At 43.5% G+C, this 20,215-nt stretch overlaps 1 protein-coding gene across 1 annotated transcript in view; it reads right to left on the bottom strand.

Moving 5' to 3' along the window:
- Positions 1-20,215, bottom strand: part of LOC147688873 (macrophage mannose receptor 1-like) — a 731,375-nt gene that overhangs the window by 3,213 nt on the left and 707,947 nt on the right. Inside the window, exons 28-29 of the mRNA XM_086941773.1 lie at positions 12,523-12,687; positions 11,958-11,993 (exon numbers count right to left, since the gene is read on the bottom strand). Of these exons, the coding sequence (XP_086797899.1) occupies positions 11,958-11,993; positions 12,523-12,687 (201 nt within the window). The remainder of the gene's footprint in view (positions 1-11,957; positions 11,994-12,522; positions 12,688-20,215) is intronic.

The raw sequence follows: 20,215 nt of genomic DNA, 5'->3' as shown, positions 1-20,215 counted from the left end.
AATAATGCATAGTTTATGCCTTAACTTTATTTTTGCATTTAAAGTCTGAAAATAAGAAAACCCCAAGATGCATGTTCAAAACTACAAAGTCCTATTGCAATTCAGGTGTTCAGTTCAAATAATTTACATCATAGAAAAATGTGCTTTTTTTCCTATGTAGTGTCAGACTTCTGTAAGTTACAAAGTCACCAGGAGTGTTGAACTCGTAGACTCTTTTTCACAAAACTAGACCCGTTTGTGCCTAATGATTCCAGAAATTAATTTTTCGACTTGCCTATCTGGAATCCTATGACCGATGACAGAGTGACGGCCACGCCACTATTTGAAAAGCTCCTCTTGAGAGACATCCGGTTTGGAATTTTTTACTTTGATATGCATCATGAAACGGCTTTAACAATTGGTGTCTGCGATGGTTGTATGATGTTACAATGCATTTTGTTGCAACGCATGCCTTTACCACGCATGCGTTACAACGCGAATGCCATTTCTACGCATAACCTTTACCACGAATATTCCTTTACCACGCATATTCTTACAACTATTTTCGTTGTAAATTCATGCATGATAAGGGCATACTCTTGGTAAAGGTTATTCCCCCACCCCTAAAACCTTCTTACAAATACCCCTCCACAGCTCTTACACTAAAATCGAACTCCTCGTTTTTTAAAAAAATCTAAAATTCCCCTTACTCCTTCACGTCATCTCGTCTGTCGTCTTTCTCCATGATCTTTCTATTTGACGTTGCATGTCGTAAAGAGGAAACGGAAGTGTCTCTCCGTTTCCTCTAACGTCGTCGATTGCCTCCCGATTGCCTCCACATCGGTACTTTATCAGGTGACATTTTGTTTGGGGGGGAGACCCCCCAAGCCGCCTTTTCTTTTCGCACACTTTTTTGGGGGCGGGTAGACCCCCCAAGCTCTTTTTTTATTTTGAGCCTTTACCACACATGCCTTTACTACGTATCTCGTAGTCAAGGTCAAGTGGAGAAGTGTGGCTCACTGGTTAGAGGAGGCAGACCTGGAAGCAGAGTTCAGCCCGGGACCAGGGTTCAATTCCCGGCTCGGCGGGGTCTTGAGTCCTAAAATGTCCATAGACTTGACAATTCTCGCTCCGGTGCCTACTCGATTCACGGGTTCACACTCTGCAACTCTGGGCAATAGCTTGCTTAATCTCCACAACGGCCCCTCGCAGCGGGATGCCTGGCTTTCACCTTGCGGATACCCTGCCGGGGTTATCTCACAGGGGAATACCAGAACGGGTTCCCTAAGCAAGCGCTTAGAGACCGGTTGGTGATTTGCGCTATATAAATTCCTGTACATTTACATTTACAAGGTATGCGTGGTAAAGGCTATTTGTATTAACACGCATGTGTTGTAATGCATGCGTGGTTAATGTTATGCGTGGAAACTGCAGCGTTGTAGTGTCGGTTTCCCATCTGCAACATAGTTCAAAGTGCCACCGTCCTGAGGAATAACATCATTGATAATCCGTTAATTACTGATCATGAGGGAAATTCTATTGCAATTGTAACTTAATTTAAATATTTTGTTTTGGTTGCACTTTTAAATTAGCAACTCCCTTTCTATCGTACAGAGACCACACCTTATTCACATCCTTTTCACCTTACACTGATTACTGGACCGTTTCACTACTTTACTTTCCACCTAGATTACTTTGACCAGTTTTGACACATCCGTGCATACTAAATGACAGGACTATTGTTTGCTTAGAAATGAGGCTGTACAGTTTTCATAAGCTAGAGACCTTTTCATCTCCCACTAAAGGAATCGCAAGGGAATGGTGTTATTTCTACTTTACAAAAAGTGTGAAATGAAGAGATTTTATTAGGAGGCTGGGAAGTAACATTCTAATTATTAAGTTTGCAGACTAGTTACATTCCTCCTTGAACATCATTGCAGGTGCCACTGATTGAATGAAAACCACTACAGAAGCGCTATCCTCTCAAATGATGTCACCATTGTAGAAGACGAGTGTGAGTTATCTCTTTCCAAAAGTAGCTATCCAGAGTCTTGAGGTGGGCCAAATCTATTTTACTTTTCCTAAGAAAGGCCAGCACCACAAGGCTACTAAAGGAAGTCGTTTGTCAATTTGAAAGACTTGGTGAATGGTTGACTCCGTATGAGGCTACAACATACATAAAATTGGTGTAAACAAATAGTGTGTGCTTAAATAACTATTTACTTCTTTACCACAAGATTGGTGTCAACTGATTAGATATGCAGCCCTCATCTTGTGGGAAACTGAATTGAGAGGTAAGCGTAAATATCGAAGTGCTTATATTATTACTCACAGAATGGGGACCAATTCATGTAACTGAACAGACTGCTCCTGATAACCATTAACAATAATCAGCCTCTTTGTTTTTTAGAGGTAGGGCCAACACTCTGAATTTTGGGCTGTTGTCTTTTCTCTAAAGTTCGATTCCTAGTGCAGTTTAATTACCAGTTAAAAAATTTAATTTCCACTAATGTACTGCCAGATAACGTAGCAATTAATTTGCATATGCTATCATTTTATCAGCTCATCATATCCATCTACCCACCTACTCATCTTCCTTGAGTTTGAGGGCCTGAATCCCTGCAGAAGATGATAAACAAAAACTCACAAAAGAGTAAAATTTATCAGAGAAAAATAAACAAGGTTTTGGTTTTATATTTCCACTTCAAAGAGAAATTGTTTGGGTCTTTCTGTATTTTTTTTTGCCAGCACATTTTCACCTCGTTCTCACCACTAAAGCTGTGGGCTTTTTCAAGGCAGTCAAAGATAAGAGCATAGTTGGTCATTGTTGGACTTGGCCCATTTTCCTAAAACTTTTCGCTTATACCCCCCTATTTTAGGACGTCTTCCCCATGGTAGAAAACTGAATAGGCCATTTGTGGTGTGAGACGCCATGTTAAATGTAATGCAATGGTGTGTCCACTTGTTATCCCCCCATTGTAGGAATGTACCCTGGTAACTTGCTGCGTTTAAAATGGATGCCATGGCTGTGTGTGGTACCACCTGACTGCAGTGGGTCAGCAGTCTAGATGTTCAGTTCCCAGCCATCCCAGCTTTTGGAGGGAAAGCCTGGCACCCACGGTGCTCTACTCCTCCCCCTGAGCCAGTTAGAACCAGTTCTCCAGAGGTTTCTAGAAGCTTCTGGCACTGACTGGGAGGTGGGGTGAGGGGCGCATAAATAAGGGGGCTGTGCCACCATGTGCTCAGTCAGAGCAGGGACAGGAACGTGAGGGGACCTGCTGTCAAGGGGTACCCCCACTTGGGCCTGTGTGCTGGACCCTGCACCCAACTGAAACCCCTCTGCTGTCCACAGGGCTAGTGGAAGCCCCACTGCAGGAGTACAGGCTGCTGTACAGGAGGAGTGCCAGGCTACAGTGGAGGATGGTTTGTAAAGCCTACTGCCCTGTCTTGATGAGTACCCACCGACAGCTGACCTTGCCCAGTAGTGCTTGCTGCTCTGCTACTTGGCCCCTGAAGAAGGAAGGAGACCATCTTAGGTCCCTGAGGCTGCTGGTGGGACCGTGCGCCAAGTAAGCGCTACACCTAAAAGCGCTTGGAAGAGAAGAACGCTTTAACTGATTGCCAAGGAGCACCTGTGACTGCACCCAGAACGAGGTGAGGAGCACTTCCACCCCAATCTGCGACGCTGTGCAGGGTAGCCCTGGATGAGTGCTTCATTTGATGTGCCATGGAAGAGGAGCTGCGGTTTAAGCGCTACTTGCCCAGGACGGGAAAGAGTTGCTGCTGGATCTGTGGCTGGAAGACCTGTCTGCCCACCTGAGGTGCTGAGCCCCCGATGCGCTGAGCCCCCTACACGCTATTGGGTCCAGGGCTGCTGCCTCCAAAGTTCTGTGTTTAAAGGGAAGGACTGTTGCCTCCTTAGCACTGCAAGTCCAAACTGCACTGTGGCTTCCAAGCGCTACAGCGCTAGATTCTGCCACCCTGGTGCCATTTTAAATCAAAGCGCTGCCTATCCTGCAGAGCGCCGTCAAATCACTGCCGCGGCACGTGCCACCGAGCGCACCAGGAGTGGGTGCCTACCCCGCCTTATGCTTTAAGACACCATAGGTTCCCAACCAGCAAGTGTTTGGAACGCAACAGGAGCCTACCCCGTATTGCCCGCCCGGGGCAAGAGAAAAGGGGAGTGCTGTGTCTGCACCCCCAGCGGGTTCCTACCCTGCACATGATGCAAGAAGATCACCACCGCGACCCGTGGTTGCAGAGGAAGCCTTGGGCCGCTGCGCTGCTCGCAGCGACCCGGAAGCCAGGCTGTAGCGTGCCTGGTTAAGGGCGTGGCCGCCGGCCGGAAGGCGCGGAGGTGTGGCGGGGCTCCCGTGGTGCTGAGGGAGCCCCGTGGGCCCAGAGAAGCCCGGAGTCGTCCCGGCTTTGGAGGATGGGAGCCTACCCCGCCTCCGCCCACGGAGAGGAGCAGCAAGTAGTTTGCGGGGCTCCCAGGTGGAAGGGAGAGCCCCGCCTGCTGATGCCGAGGGAAAGCCCCGAGAGAAAAAGCGGAATCGTCCTTGAAGCTCCCGGTCCCAGGAGGGGGCCCTGGTGAAGTACGGTGAGGTGTTGATAGAGGCGGGGCTCCGGGTTGCAGAGGGAAGCCCCACGCCTGCCGCCAGGACCACAGAGCCAGCAGGAGAAGTCCTAGAAGGGGAAGAAGCCCGCCCGCAAAGAGTTCCGGTTAGTGGGGGCTCTGAGGAAGCATCACGGGTGCAGGGAGAGCCCCAGGAGGGCCCGCGCTGGTCTCCCAACACAGCTCCCCCACTGGACAGCGGGCAGCTGCGACGTGTGCATTTTATGTAGTGTGAGTCCCACTGGGGCTCTGGGGACTCCATATTGACCAGTGTTTTGAGGTGGGGGCTCTACCAGGCCCTGGACTAATTTTGCTGGACGCCACTGCCCCACTGGACAGTGGGCAGTGACAATGATTGGGAGCACACAGTGTTGATACTTGCAAGGCCCCGGGATTTCTGCTGGATAGTGGGCCATGTCTGACTTAATGTAGTTAAGGCCCAGGTTTGCTGTCACCTGCTTGACGCCCCAGGGGGCCCATGCCAAGGTCAGGTGTGGTACCCTACTGTGATGTTCCGTAAACCTAATGAAATTAGGCCAATGTGAGTTACACCAATGCTTCTATGCATAGTGGACCTGGGGTACGTGACGAGGTTTCCCTTAATGTCCTTATACCTACTGGGGGTTCATGTTGCAATGCTAATGTGTGTAGCCCCCGGGTGATGCAGCTACACTAAGGTGCCTAAAGTTTTTCTCCTAAGGTTGATGCCCCTGAGCTTCCACGATTTTGCCCAGTGCAGGGTGGGACTTATGTTAGTCCCGTACTCATGGTTTAATGCCTAATGCAGCCATGCTCCTGGGGGCCTATCGCATGAGATTATGCCGATTGTATACCAATGTTATCTAGGGCAAATGTGTTGTTGTTTCTCCTAAGGCTACAGCATTGGACCACATGATGTATGCCGTTACAGAGATGTCTAATGTGCTAGAGTTTTCATGCCTACTGTCAGATGACTAATGTGTTCTGTATATTTAGTGATAGAGTTCACCTTTACCCTTCACTCGAACTGTACCAGCGAAGGTTCTTGCAGCGGCCCGTTGGGCGCTGCCCTGTGAATAGTCCCCGAGCAAACCATTACCCAGTGCCGGTTGCACCGTTTACATGCCACTGTGATTACATTCTACTGTGTTGATTTAGTAATACACTTACTGTTTTCACCCAAACTGGTGTGGTCTCCTTTTGTACTGTGCCTTGTGCGTCGTCTGGGTGTACTGCGTGGATGCTTCACACATGTCCCCTGGAGTTTGGCCTGCCCGCTCTGCACCATGCTACCCCATTTCTAACAGTCATAATCATTGTTTCTTTTCTTATGATCTGCCAATACACACAGTGGATCATAGCACACGCGACAAATCGCAAAAGCCTATGAAGATGTAGAGCACTTGTGAAAAGATGCAAAACATGATTCATTATGAGTAAAGTAACAGATCTGTTATTCCAGTTGATATGGCGCAGGCAGATTGATGCAGAAAGAGAGAAAAATTAGATTGATGTGAGGGAAGAGGTATCAAAAGCCATAATGAGATTGGGTTGATGCTTGGGATTGTATTCAGGCATGCACTCAGAACTCTGCCCTTGGGTAGATTTATACGATGGTAGAGTACCTTGATTCTATGTGACATCCCTGCTAGGAAGGACGGATTACTCTCCTATCTGTGGCTTTATTCAAAGGGCAACCAAGGGGAATACAATAGCATGTAACAAGGAATACGTATTAACAAACAAAGGAGAGGAATGAATAATGTTTATTTGTTAAAAGACAGATTCAGGGAAATGACTAACTTAAAGGATTGTATTGCTGAGACCAGAGAAACCTTTCAGAAAGGATAGGAAAAGTTAAATTAGACCATTAGGTTCAAAGTTGTTGAAGAACCCAGGTCTGAGCTTTATTTAATAGATTTATTGGTTAGGTACCAGTAGTCCTGTTAAAATGGTAGCAGATTATACTGGGATCCCTATTGAGCTCCTACATGGTGCCATAGAGAAGCAGCATTGGGGGAGGACTGTGTTGGGTGCAGTGGTCTGCATTTTGGGGCAACTTGCAGTACTGCTGCCTCGTTCTCTGTGGTCTGGTGCTCTTGTTAGTGGAGGAAGAGTGCCAGGCATTTAATAATTGGTTCTGGGTGGCAAGTTGTGAGAAACCGCATGTGCGCCAACTGTTGTTGCAACAGCCAACTTAGTGATGGAGAGCTACATATGCCAGATTCCACCTCTGTAAGTGTGGTTCATCAGCCATGGAAAAAAGAGGTGGGGTCGGTGGCCCTGAAAGTTGCCAACAAGGATGTATATGAAGTACTAATAGGTACTAGTGCAAGAAATGTATAATGCTGAAATCATGTTTTTAGACAAGCTAATGCCTGGGAAGTGGGGATGCAATATTGTAAAACATGTCAGTTTTGGTGGAAGTGATCATATTTAAAAAGTACTTAAAGCGGAAATGCAGGTCCACCGATGTAACTAAAGTAGGTGGGTGAAGGGGGAAAAAGTTTCAGAATGGCCATAAATTGGATTTGCAGTATATACTGATTTGTCATAAAACAATAGAACGGTGCAAGTGAGAGTGTAACATTTATCAAAATAGACAAGACTTTGTCCACTATTGTCTACAAACTGAATAGAAGTATCGGAGTCTGTCTGAAGGCCGGGTGGTGCCTTGTAGCGAATTGTAGACTTACATAAAGCAGATTCGGAGGAAATGGTCACATTTTGTTTGAAATGGTAGCAAGTGGGAGCGTTCAGATTATCATATCTGAAGAAGTGAGAGTGTGAAAATATAGAATGGCGAAGGTCAGGGATTTGTTTATGAGATCGGTCGACAACAATAAATGATGTCTGTAGCACACCAAACTCAGGGTACGAATATCTCAGGCATAGCGACATATTTACAATCAGGTGTTACCCAATGAACCTCCCCTAACCAGTAATGAACCTCGGGAAACTTTAAAGGCACATGGGCACCAATTTCAAGGAAGAGTAGAATACATTGGTGTCATATGAATGTGTCCATGATTTAAACACTGGATATTAATAATGCTGAGAATCTGGCCTTTGTCTGCACATAAAGATGATAGTATCCAACGAATATCTGCTGCCTGTAAAATACATGTTTGTGGACGGAAAAGATTGGACATGTTGTAATTGTACACAGTGACTCAGATTGGACAAGCTGCACCTAAGACACACAGTAATTTACTTATAGACTGCTCTTATCAAGACAGAGTGGATGATCAGCTCTTTGTTGGCTTCACTGGTGCTAAGAAGGGAAAGGTGGTGACCAAACACACTATTGATGTGCTACTTCATTAGTGATTGTTCCTCCAGGCAGATATCTGCCAAGCACTAAAAGATGTTCTCTGTATACTCTTGCCAAGCACTATATGGTGAAACCCCGAAAGCGGTCCTAGGATGCTTGTGTCTGGTCCAGGGAGGACCTGGCTTGGCAGTTCAGCCTAGACTGTTCCCGTGAGGCACAGGGGCAAGGCTGATTTGCATATGGCCAGGTCTAAACTGGAGTGGCATGGTGAGCAAAAGAATGATGTATGTAACCCAGATCTCTTGACTGCGGGTGAATGTTTTGATTTGTTCTGCATTCCGTCCATCAATTGTGTGTCTTTTGCTTCTAAGCACTATAGCCCAGCATCACAGGCATGCATTGACAGCTTCTTTGTTCAAGCGGTGGTCCATGACATCTTTGGGTAACAGATTACTCATCAGCCTCCCATGAAGAGGTAGTGTTGTGATTGCTAATGTCCCAAAGTATGTAAACTTGTGCTGTGTTTGTCGCAGTCATTGTTCCCTCAGTTCTTCTATGCATGTCTCAATGGACACAGAAAAACTTCACAAACGATACTAGCACACAGGCTGCTCCTAATATCCTCTGTTGTGACGTGCAGGTGCAGAATCGCAGCTGGGGCTGCCTGATGCCACCTGGTGGTGCTGGAGAGCTAATGCTGGGGAAATCTTTTCTGGGTCTGTCTGAAGCCTGGAAGGGTTTTTTTTTGGACCGAGGTTTTTGGGGTGGCATTCACCCCGGCTGTTTGGCATCATCCCCTGATTTTTCGGACCCCTTTTTGGCATTAGGTTTCTGTGTGCTTTACCCCTGCTAACAAGAAGTAAAGTGCTTGTGCTCTCAATCTCAAAAATTGTGAAATTGGCATAAACCGGAGTTACATTTGGTTTACTTTTGAGCACATAGTATGTGTTACCACCTGTACCCAGGGCCCATAAATGAAAAGTTACTAGTGGGTTGCAGCCTTTATTGTGTCACGAACTAAAGTAGCCTTTTATAACATTCCTGAGGTGTGTCACTGCAGCCTGTAGTGCAGTTTTAAACTACCATTTCGACATGGCAAAATACACCATTTGCCAGGCTCAAACCCTCTCTTTTAATACTTATAAGCTACTCCTAAGGTAGGCCGTAAAGGCTCAAAGGGTCGGGCACACAGTATTTAAAAAGTAGGATATGTGGGTTTAAGTTTGACATGTCCTGACAGTGAAAACTCCCCAAAAAGTATTTTGAATGTTGTAAGGCTTTCTCTCCCATAAACTGGGTTGTCCTATTACACTTATTAACGGCTAACTTCAGTTTGGGACCAGATACAGAAATATTGTTTCCACTCAGATTAATTCTAATGCAAATCTGCTTCAATGGTAGAGTTGGATTTTTAAGTTATAATTTTCAAAATGGCACTTTGAGAAAGTACACTGACTAAACCAACTGTGCCTGACTGTGAATGACATTACAGTTGTGGGTTATTTATTCTTTCCAGACATTGGAACAAAGAAGTCCTAGGTGTGAGGGGAGTGGGTCTTCAGGACAGAATGGCTAGGGAGCAGGTGTATCCTGCCCTGATTGCACTTCAAAAGACCATGCCTGCAGCACACACAAAGAAAACTGACAACAGGTCTGCCCTTAACCTTTGTGACCCTAGACAGTTTGGAGCCAGGCCCAGTGGAAGGGGAAGAACTGACCAGAAGGAGTTTTTGGGTGAGGTCAGGGAATTCTTCCCCACAAAGGCTGGCACTAGCTTTAAAGGTGACACCTGCAGACCTCTCATGAGATCACCTCTGGACCTGTGGAAGATTCAGAAGAAGGACTGCCTAGCTGTCAGAAAAGAAAGACTGAACCTCCTTGCCTTGAACTCAAGAACCCCAATAGTGACTCTAACAGTCAGTTAGCTGACCTTCTTTTTGAGCTGCAGCAATACACCACACGTCCAGGGACCCCTGCAACTGTCCAGTTGACCAGCACTAATTTGACCTGCATGTGCTCTTCTGCTGACCTCTGCTAGAGTGAGCCCTGATCCCCAAGAGGAGCCTTCCCGGTCCTGGACCCTTGACTGCCATCAGAGTGCACGCCTCCTGAAGATATAAAGGTTTGGGCTCCTCTTGACAGCAATGTAACCAGTTCTTGTTGACAAATAGCTGTAAGCGTTGACCGACTGCTCTGAGTTCTATCGGGACCTGCTCTTCATGCCAACAGCAGCTGATGGTTCAACAGCCAATTCGAAGCTTCAGTGAGTCCTGCTCTTCATGCAAACGATGACAACTCGTGTTGGCTGCCAATGCAAATCTCAAGCAAATACCGGCTCTTCACACTACAGCAGCAACTATCTGTGATTCCCGGTCTGTTCCTCCAATCGACAATTACCTCTGCATTGACTTAAGAAGGTAACCCTTCAGCGCGACAAACCTGGTTCCTTTATTCAACCCGCATTCAAACACAGTTGGCCTAAACTTGTGACTTTCCCCTAGTCCAGCACAACAAGATAACCGTGAGGGGTGCTTTGTGCTTCTTTGAGCTATTTTCACCTAAAACTTTGAAAACTCATATCTCTGGTTCTAATGAATGGATTTTGGTCTTTTTGTTGTAATATGGTTTATTAGTTTTCCTTTATTTTTTTAAATTAGTATGTTATTTTTCTTGGCTTTTGTTTTTACTTTATTACTGCTTAAGTGCTGCATAAATAATTAACACATTGCCACTATGTTACGACTGACTGTGTTTGTGCCAAGCTACCAGGGAGTTAAGATTGCGTTTGTTATTTGAGTGGGGCTTTTCATTGTACGGCCATGATACTTCCAATGTTTACATGTACTGCTTTTAAATACCATGCGTGCTGCCTTAGGAGCGTTCATCCTACATAGCTTCACAATGAAAAGAGTTTTTGGTGTCTAATCACTGTAAAGACTTGTTACATCCAATTCCTACATTTCTTGCCTTTAAACCCTGCCTTAGGAACTATAAGACCTACATAGGGGTATCAGTATTTAAAAGAAAGGATTTGACCGATCAAAAGGGTTTATTTTGACAGGTCAAGATACAGTTTGTATACTACTTCAGTCAGGTTTCAGTGGTAGTAGGCCTGAAGCCCTGCCTGCACTACTACTGTAGTGGATGGGGCAATATATGCTGCCCTTCACTGATGCCGTTTAACTTACAGGCACTGGGCACACCTTGTTCCATATACTAGGGACTTATTTGTAAGTTAAATATACCAATTATGAGTATACCAATTTAATCATGTTAAAAGGAGGAGCACAGGTATGTTTCTACAACAGCAGCAGTAAAGTGCACAGAGTTCTACAGCCAGCAAAAACAGAAAGGGCAGAAATCTGGGGTACGCTTCACAAAAGTTGGTTATTTCCTACAGAACTATTTTCTGATTCTTCTCTGCTCTGATCCTCACTTTATCTGCCTTTGAACCAGATTAAGAGTCCTTTGAGTCAAGGCCCTGAAAATATGAAATTACCTTCCCTTTGATGTTCAGAGCATTACTAGATTTGGACTTTGTACACTGTCAGTTAAAACATTTATTTTGTTGATCAGGTCTAGTTCAAGTCCTGCCAATAGATAATACCTTGCAACAAGATGCTATAGTGCAGGTACACTTTTAAAATAATATTAATATTAACGAAAATCAACAGCCCTGATAAAGTCGTAGGATTGTTTCCCACAGGTGTCGAAACACTTGTTGGTTAAGATTGGCTAAGAGGACTTAAGAGAAAATAAAGAACAATTGAACAAAATAATCTGTGAAATCTTGAGACACTACTGTTAATCACTATATGTTGATATTAGCATATGCTAGAGGGTAAAAAGCATATGCGCATGAAAGCAAGGAATTTAGCATCTGGACATAATTACAAAGTACATATTGTCATGTTTTAAAAAAGGTTTCAAAACTTTACAGAGGAGCTATCTTGTTTCATTTTCTTGTTGGATGTATTTCATGTATTGTTTTCACTGAAATATATTTTGAACACTGTGTAATTGAGAAAAAATGTCTTCCAAAAAAAAGATCATTCATTGCCATATAGCTGCAATGAAAATGGTTTCTGTAAGAGTAGACATTTATCTTACCATGCTGTTTTGCTGGCAATACAGTTGCATCGAGAACTAGAAAAAAAAGCCAAAATAAAAAAACAATTACTTTTTATAACGTTTCTTATCCCATAGGAAATATGTCAGAGTAAAATATACTCACATTAGTACATTTTATGTTGTATATTACATCACAGATATATATATAATTTGTAAAATATGTAAGAATGGCAATTAAATCGCCATTGATGCACTATTATGCATGAATAAAGAAAGCAACATATGAAGAACCACAGTCCAATTGTAAGATTTAATATGCTGTAGTACATATTTTAGAATGCTCGATAAAATATCAAATGGATTTGCATTCATTTAGATTACTGTAGTTCATTTGTTAAATACGTTTCTCATTAGAACCTAACAAGCCTGTGACCAGAAGACTCATACAAGGCTTTTCTTTCGTCCTTCATTACTCAATAAATCTAGTTTGGTAAACTTTAAACATAAGTCATAAAATGTTTTAAAGTAACTCTCAACATAATCTAGTGTTTTTGTTACAGGAAAAGTTTGATATTCTCAAAGTAAAATATGTAGTTCTGCTCACCCTTCTTTTTTTTGCAAACAAATAATTTGTAGGAAGAACAGTGATGATTGGACCATTCACCATCAATACTGCTCATCCCGATACATTCTGACGAATCGTCCGTGGGATGCTTGTTCTTCCAATTTACAAAATCAACAACACTGTTGTCTAACCACAACCAACTTCCTAAAATACAAATATATGTATAAAACAATGTTACATTAAAACAGCAAAGCAAGTCAAATAAATTCATTTTGTGATTCAATTCTGAACAATAAAAAGTCACTTTTAAAAAATCATAACTAACAACAACAAACACAGCAATATGTCAGTACTTCAAAATATGTCCAAGTTTAGAACCATAAATCTAGTTGGAAATAGCTTTAATAAACCGTTGCAGCACATCAAACCTAACCAATGTGATTCTTCTCACCGTAACAATGTATGAGTTTCCACATTTTTACATCCCAGACAACATTGACAAATAATCTGTATTGGGACATAGGAGCGATTTTGCACCAACCCCAATGGAGCTGAGGTTGGATACAAATCATCCCGGTCAGAAATATTACCATCTGACTTTTTCTTTTAATAGAAGTCAATATGCTCCAGCAGGGCAAGTTCAAAGGCTGTGACCAGCGTGAGTCTCTTGAATTTAGACTATGGTGGTCGGGCTGCCATAGTCAGGGTTGTGTAGGTAATTACTTTTGCCACACTGGCTGGACTACTTCCCATGTTACCTAGAGATTTGTGCTGGCCATATGGAGATCTATGGAGATCTTGGTGCCTACAGAAGAGGCACCACCATGACAGCTCTTGTAAAGGCACTGGAAGTTTGCGGAGTGGCCGCTATGTTTCAGGCAGAGCTCAGCAAATGTTTTTGTGCTTAGAAACTCCAAAGGTGGGAGTTCGTTTATGAAAAAAGAAACATAATAGCCATGACGTACTGGCAGATTTCTCCCAGGATATCGGTGGGAATTCTCATTATTTTCAGTTTGGAATTGCCAGGTTTACCTTGGCTGACCCAAAGTGAAAAAAAAGATCACAACATCCACTCTAAATAGGATGGATGATGTGATGCTCTTACATGGGCAGCCACAACCCAGGCTGTTGATGAAGGATATCTAACTTTCTGGGCTTTCAGGTGCAATTAAAAGCTCAATTGCAGCTTTTGATGCAGAAAATGAAAAGTAGCAAGCAAGAATTGAGGTCAGCCGTGACTAAACAGACTTTACCACTGAGAATACTGGCTGGGATTGTCGGTCTGTTAGCATCTTCAATCCAGGCAATTTTCCAAGGACCACTACACTACAGGGCCCTTCGGAAATTGAAGATTCTAAACCTTTGCAGGGGTCTGTAATATCTGGACCAGGTGAGGTTGCTGCTGGATGCCACAACAGAGCCGTCATGGTGGTTAGCACACATGGAAGACTGGAACAGCAGCGCCATCTTTGGCTTCCAACCAGAGATAGTTATAGAATCAGATGCCAGCAATTGGTGCTGGGGAGCCAAATGAGGCACCGTCTCCACTGGGCCAGAGGGTCAGAGACTGAATTAGATCATCACATCAATTGGTTGGAACTTCTTGCGGGTTCATTTGCCATCAATACTCTGTCACCTCAAGTGGAGAATTGCTGCGTTCTTCTGAGGATGGAAAATATATCCACGATCAACTACATCAACAGGCTAAGTAGGAACAAAGGGCCCGATTCACAGAATGAACTTAAGACTCAATCCTAAACTTACTACTGTAAAGTTAGGACTACTAACTTTACTACTATAAAATTGAGAAAAATCCTAATTATAAGACTTTCGGTATTCACAGAAGGCATTTAGGCGTCCTAAAGTTAGTAGTCCTAACTTTACTACTACTAAATTGAGAAATATCCTAATTTTAAGACTTTCGGTATTCACAGAAGGCATTTAGTAGTCCTAAAGTTAGGAGTCCTAACTTCTGTGAATACCGAAATGAGTACGTTCATTCTGTGAATACCAAAAGTAGTAAGTGCATTCTGTGAATGCCAAAAGTAGTAAGTTCATTCCGTGAATAACAAAAGTAGTAAGTGCAATCTGTGAATACCAAAACAGTAGTAAGTTTAGGATTGAGTCTTAAGTTCATTCTGTGAATCTGGCCCAAAGAATTTAGCCATGGATTTTTAGCATATCTGTGATAGCAGAAAACATTCAGGGAAAACGGCTGTCATAGCGGATTTGAATTCTATATATCCAATGGATAACAATGATTAGAAGCTGCATTCTCAGGAGTTTCAGTCTTTCATTTAGAGGCAAGGTCTGTGCAGTGTGGACTTGTTTATGTTCAGGCTGTAGAACCAAACTTGGGAATTTCTTTAGTTGGAGGCCAGACCCATTGGCAATAGCGACAGATGAGTTCCTTCAAGGCTGGAATGGGAATCTTCTCTATGCGTTTTGACCCTCATGATGATTTTGAGGGTAATAGCACAAGTGATGAGGCTGGATGCTGACTTGATGCTAGTGACTTTGATGTGAAGGACTCAGACCTAGTTTTCAGTTCTTCTGGAAATGTCACGCAATCTCTTGATCAAACTCTTCTTCTCACTCAGAGACCCATTGCGTCAAGTGCGCCAGTTGATTCGTACAGGACAGCTATGTGAATTTGGGAGTTGTTGGAAAATGGCTGGAATGTTGCAGCATGCAGCATTTTACAATCATCAGGCATGGTCCTCCAACACACATAAATGATATTTTTCAGCCAGGAGGAGATTGGTATATTGGTGCACCGAGTGAGATGTGGTTCCCTTGAGGTCATGTGTACACTTAGTGATTAATTTTTTGTCATAGGTAGCAGCTAAGTGTTTGGTCTACAGGTCAGTAAATACTTTCTGCTGTGCTATTTCAGCTGGACACAATATGGTAGATGGTAAACCAGTGGGTGAATACCCCTTAGTTTGTAAACTGTTAAGTGGCATTCAACTTTATAATCTTTCCAAGCCTAAATATTTAGGCCCAGATTTATTGGGACTTGCGTTCCCATGCATGATGCCAATCATTGAGCGGCAACACATGCCCTTTTATTGGATTTATAAAGCCAGGCTTTATAAATATTTCTAGGCATATAATGACACATTCTAGATATATCTCTTACCCTGCATGTCCAAATAGTCCTAAATTGTGTGTGGTACAATGCTATAAAGCGTATATCGATAGTACCAGATAATTTAGAAAAGAGTCATGAGGCAACAGTTTATTGCTCTAAAAAACCTTTTCTCCCAGTGACTTCAGCAACTTTGCCCAGGTGGGTAGGATGGCTATTGTCTGAGGCTGGTATTGCTATCTCCAAGTTAGGAGCGCATTCTGCAGGAGCTGCCTTGGTCTTGAAAGTTTACTACTTGGGGTCCAGGATAGAGAATATCATGAAGGCGGCTGAATGTACATTTAAAATATTTTATCACAAACCGATTGTAAATGTTGATCTGTTGTTGTCGGAAATCTTTACACCAGTTTAATCTGATTATCCAGTCTTGCCATAGAATAAACAATTTTCTAGCTATTGCATCAAGAATTTTCAATTCTATTAATGACATGGAAGTGAGGATTACCCCGCCTGTGATTAATGCACATATGTGCATGATTTAATGCTTGATATGTTATTTTACAATTAAATTATGTTTCTTTTCCTGATTGGGCAAAGGCTGTTGTAATTGTTATGTTTTCATTTTCCTGAAATGAACAGACGTTGGAGTAGACATGGCGATGGAATGGAGATTACAATAGAAAACATGCAATGTGCAAACATTGCTCAGTATATGCAAGGTCAACATATCGGTGTTTAGTGCCATGTATTTGGGGTACTTGAGCATGAAGATCAAGGACAGTTTGTGTTGGAATACGTTCTAAAATGTTATTTTTTTAACCAGTATTGATGTTTTAGCTTCTTATAGACTGACAGGAAGACGTTTCCTTCATAGAAAGAGGGAGCGAGATTGCTCTCTTGAATTCAGAGAGTAGGATTCATGGTGAATAGGTAGATGGCATAAAGAGGGGGAATATAGTTAACGTTTTGAACTGTTTTGATTGGCTGGTGTGTTTTACAGTGAAGGAAAGAGAAGTGTAATCCTAACCTCTATGTTTGAAATAGAATTAAAAGTTCTTGATTCAATAGCTAGAACGTTTTTTATTGTTCCTGACTGGGGGTCAGAGGCTGTCGTAGTGTGAAATTCTCCAAGATTCAACTGGAGTCGAAAATACTCTCTGTCCATCTCAGGGTGAGTGGGGTATTTCAATAAAGAGAAAGCACTGCAGAATTCAGCCCTTCTGATCGGCACAAAGTACTTCTTATACATGGATAGAGTTCTGCCAGCACTTGTGAGCAAGGCAGGAATACTGCAGGTGCAGTACTTCAAAGGGAAGCATTATTTTAAGGCACTTTTGCATCTCTGCCTGAAGTGGTGGCAGTACTCTCCAAGAACTTCAGTGTAGGTTGTAGTAGTCGACCTGTACTTAGTCGTGCTATCAAGTCCGTCAAAGCAGGTCAGCAACCCTCGCCCAGGACTCATTATCAGCAATCTATATTCCCTGTAATGTGTGTGCTTGTGCACCTTTGTGCCCTCTATGACCATGCAGTGCATCACATAGCTGCCAAGTGCTAGATTGTTTATGTGGGACAATCCTTTCTGTATGTGTGACGTAATGTGTGAAACTTAATTGTGATTAAAACCATGCAGATAAATGCCTGTTAAGATAAACATCAGAAATGATATGGAGCGGTAGCAGTAAGTGCCACGTTCACATCTACTTTCACTGGGATAGTGCTGCTCACTGGTGGCATAATGCCACTGAGTTTAAAGTTACCGGCGACTGCAGAGAGTATGGACCATCCACCATCAGCCTTGTAAAACAGTATGCAATGTCCCGAGGTTTAACAATGGCAGCTGTTAATGATTCTTCCACCCCTGCACTGGCTTCAGACACTGGGTGGGAGCAGCTAAATGCTGAGATTAAGAGTCTTTTTCAGTGCACCTACCAATAGCTTTCCAAACTCGTGGCACAAAATACACTTTTTCTGAACCTAGAACAACTCCAAATTGCATAAATATTCCTGTGCTGGAATGTGGGAATGACTAATGACTTGCGTTAGTCTGACCTGTGATGCGTGGCACTTATCAAGGCTGGCATGAAGAAGCTGGGAGTGTCTACATGCAAAGTAAAACATGCAAAAGAGGCATTAGCAAACTAAACATGTGGGGGCATATTACCAACAACTAGCGATCATTTATGTCTCTAACTTGTTTAGAGACAACAACTATCGCCGCACATCGGCGATTTTTATCGCAGATAAACCTTGCTATTAGCAAGGTTTATCGCAAATGCGATAAAAAACGGCCGCAATGCATGAATATCGCTGAAAAGTCAGCGATATTCATGCATTATCGAGCAAATGCTCTTAGCCATGTTATCCACCTCCCATTGGATAACATGGCTAAGAACTGCTCAGGGCAGGTGTTAGCTTTTGGAGATATTCGCGCTTAGCGCGAATATCTCCAAAAGTTGGTAATAGGAGATAGCGATGTTAGCGACTGTTTCCAGTCTCTAACATCTTGGCACGCCCACTTTGCATCTCATTAGTGATAAATATCACTGACATGCAAAGCGGGGCCCAAGATGGTCGCTATCTCATTTTAGCTGTCACTTACTGGTGTTAGCGACAGCTTGGTAATAGGGAGATCATTTTATCTCCGCTTTCTTTGCTTTTAAAGCCAAAAAAGCGGAGATAAACCCCCTTGATAATATGCCCCATTTTTTTAGTAAACATAGTACTGATCCCTTCTCTAAATAAAGTGTATTTGGCCAAGGTCCTTCTATGCATGTTTTTAGACATGGGAGTCTCTAGTTGGCTGAGGTAGGTACCTCTGTCCAAGTAGGGACCCTTGCTTCTAGTTAGGGTAAGGGGGATACACTTCTAAAATACCCCCTTCTCACCCCCTTGATAGCTTGACATGAGCAGACAGGCTTATCTCAGAGGCAATGTGTGAAGCATTTGGGAACACACATAGTAATACAGTGAAAACACTACAAATTGACACCACACCTGTTTAAAAAAACATAACTACTCTTTATCTAAAGCAAAACAACACCAAACAACAAAATCCAAACTACAGTAATAAAAATATGACTTTCAGATGGTAGAAATAGTCCAGTTCAAAGCAAATTTCAGATGCAACACCTTTCACACAACGTACCTAGGATGCATCACGCAAACAAAGAAAACTGGCTGCAGGGAAGGTGATGTGTTGGTTCCTTGCACTCAGGGAAGGAGATGCATCAGTTCCCTACTCTGGGGGAGGTGATGCATTTGTTCCTTACCGGAGAGGAGGTGATGTTTTGATTTCTTACTGCAAGGGAAAGTAATGCGTTGGTTTCTTACTGCATCCCTCAATGAGGCATCAGACTTGGTGTCTCAATGCAATGCGACGATTCGGGACAATGCGTGAATTCTGGCAGCCGCACAGCAGGGCTCACGTCAGAATCGGTGCGGTAAGGTCAAACTTCGGAGATCTTTGCACTTAATGCAACGTGAATCAATTTCTCGAGCTGCGGCAGGCGCTGCAACGGTTCCTACGGCGATGTGTCGGAAACAGGATCGATCGCTTCACGCTTCTCTGTGTTACGTTGATTTTCCAGCTCCCAGCAGAGAACAGGCTCTAGAGGTCAAAACAACAGCCAGCACCTCTTTGCATGTCAGTACTCCCAGCAAGGTAGTTCAGGGGAGCTAGTGGTGAAGTCTTTGTGTCCTTGAGACTTCAGAACAGGGGGCAAGCTCAGTTTCAAGCCCTTGAAGATCTTCTTCAAGCAGCGGACATAGCAAACAGCAAAGTCCTTTTCTGCTTTCCTTGGCAGCAAGTAGCCACTACTGGCCAAGGCTAGACAGCAAACAGCACAGGGGCCGAATTCCACCACAGAATCTTTGGCTCTTCTCCTTGGTAAAGGTTCCTCTTGATTCCCAGAAGTGATCAAAAGTTCTGGGGTCTGGGCCCCAGTATTTATATCACAAAATCCTTTGTTCTCTGGTGGCAGAGAAGCTCTGTGCTCAGTCATAACCAGTTCTGTCCTCTCTGGTGCAGCTTCCTCTCAGGAGGTGGAGACAGTATTGTCCTGGGCAGACCAGGCCCATTAAGATGAAGGGAAATCTCACCCTCTACTGTAAATGCAGCCCAGGTCTATTCAGCCCAGCCCAGACTCATCAGGTTCTCTGTAGCCACTGATGTTCCCCAGCCCCTGTCATCCAAAAGCCAGATATGCAATACACAAACCTGGCAGAGGTACACTGGATGGCTAAGCTAGAAAATACCCAGTTTCTAAAAGTGGTATTTTCAAAATCAGAATGAAAAAATCACCCTCACTAAACGATGTATTTTAACATTCTGAATTCAGGCATACTAAACTTTATTTTCCTACCTGGTTCCCAGGGGAAGTTATGTTTATAAGATGTTATAAATAAACTTCCCATTTTATCCTATAGGAACAGGTAGCCTTGCAATGATGAAAAACGAAAGTGGCAGTAATTCACTATCAGGACATGCCACACACACCAGGGAATGTCCTACCTTTGGTTTTGCTTTGTTCGCCCTAAGTTGGCAGGGTATGCCCAGACTTGGGTCCCTTGCTCACTTTGCCACTGGATTCAAGCTAGGCTGGCTGATGACGGCTGATTAGCCAGAAACAGGTCCCAGGATGC

The sequence above is a fragment of the Lissotriton vulgaris genome, chromosome 10 (genome assembly GCF_964263255.1).
Source record: "Lissotriton vulgaris chromosome 10, aLisVul1.2, whole genome shotgun sequence".
NCBI lineage: Eukaryota > Metazoa > Chordata > Amphibia > Caudata > Salamandridae > Lissotriton > Lissotriton vulgaris.
This window is presented reverse-complemented; position numbering and strand designations above follow the sequence as displayed.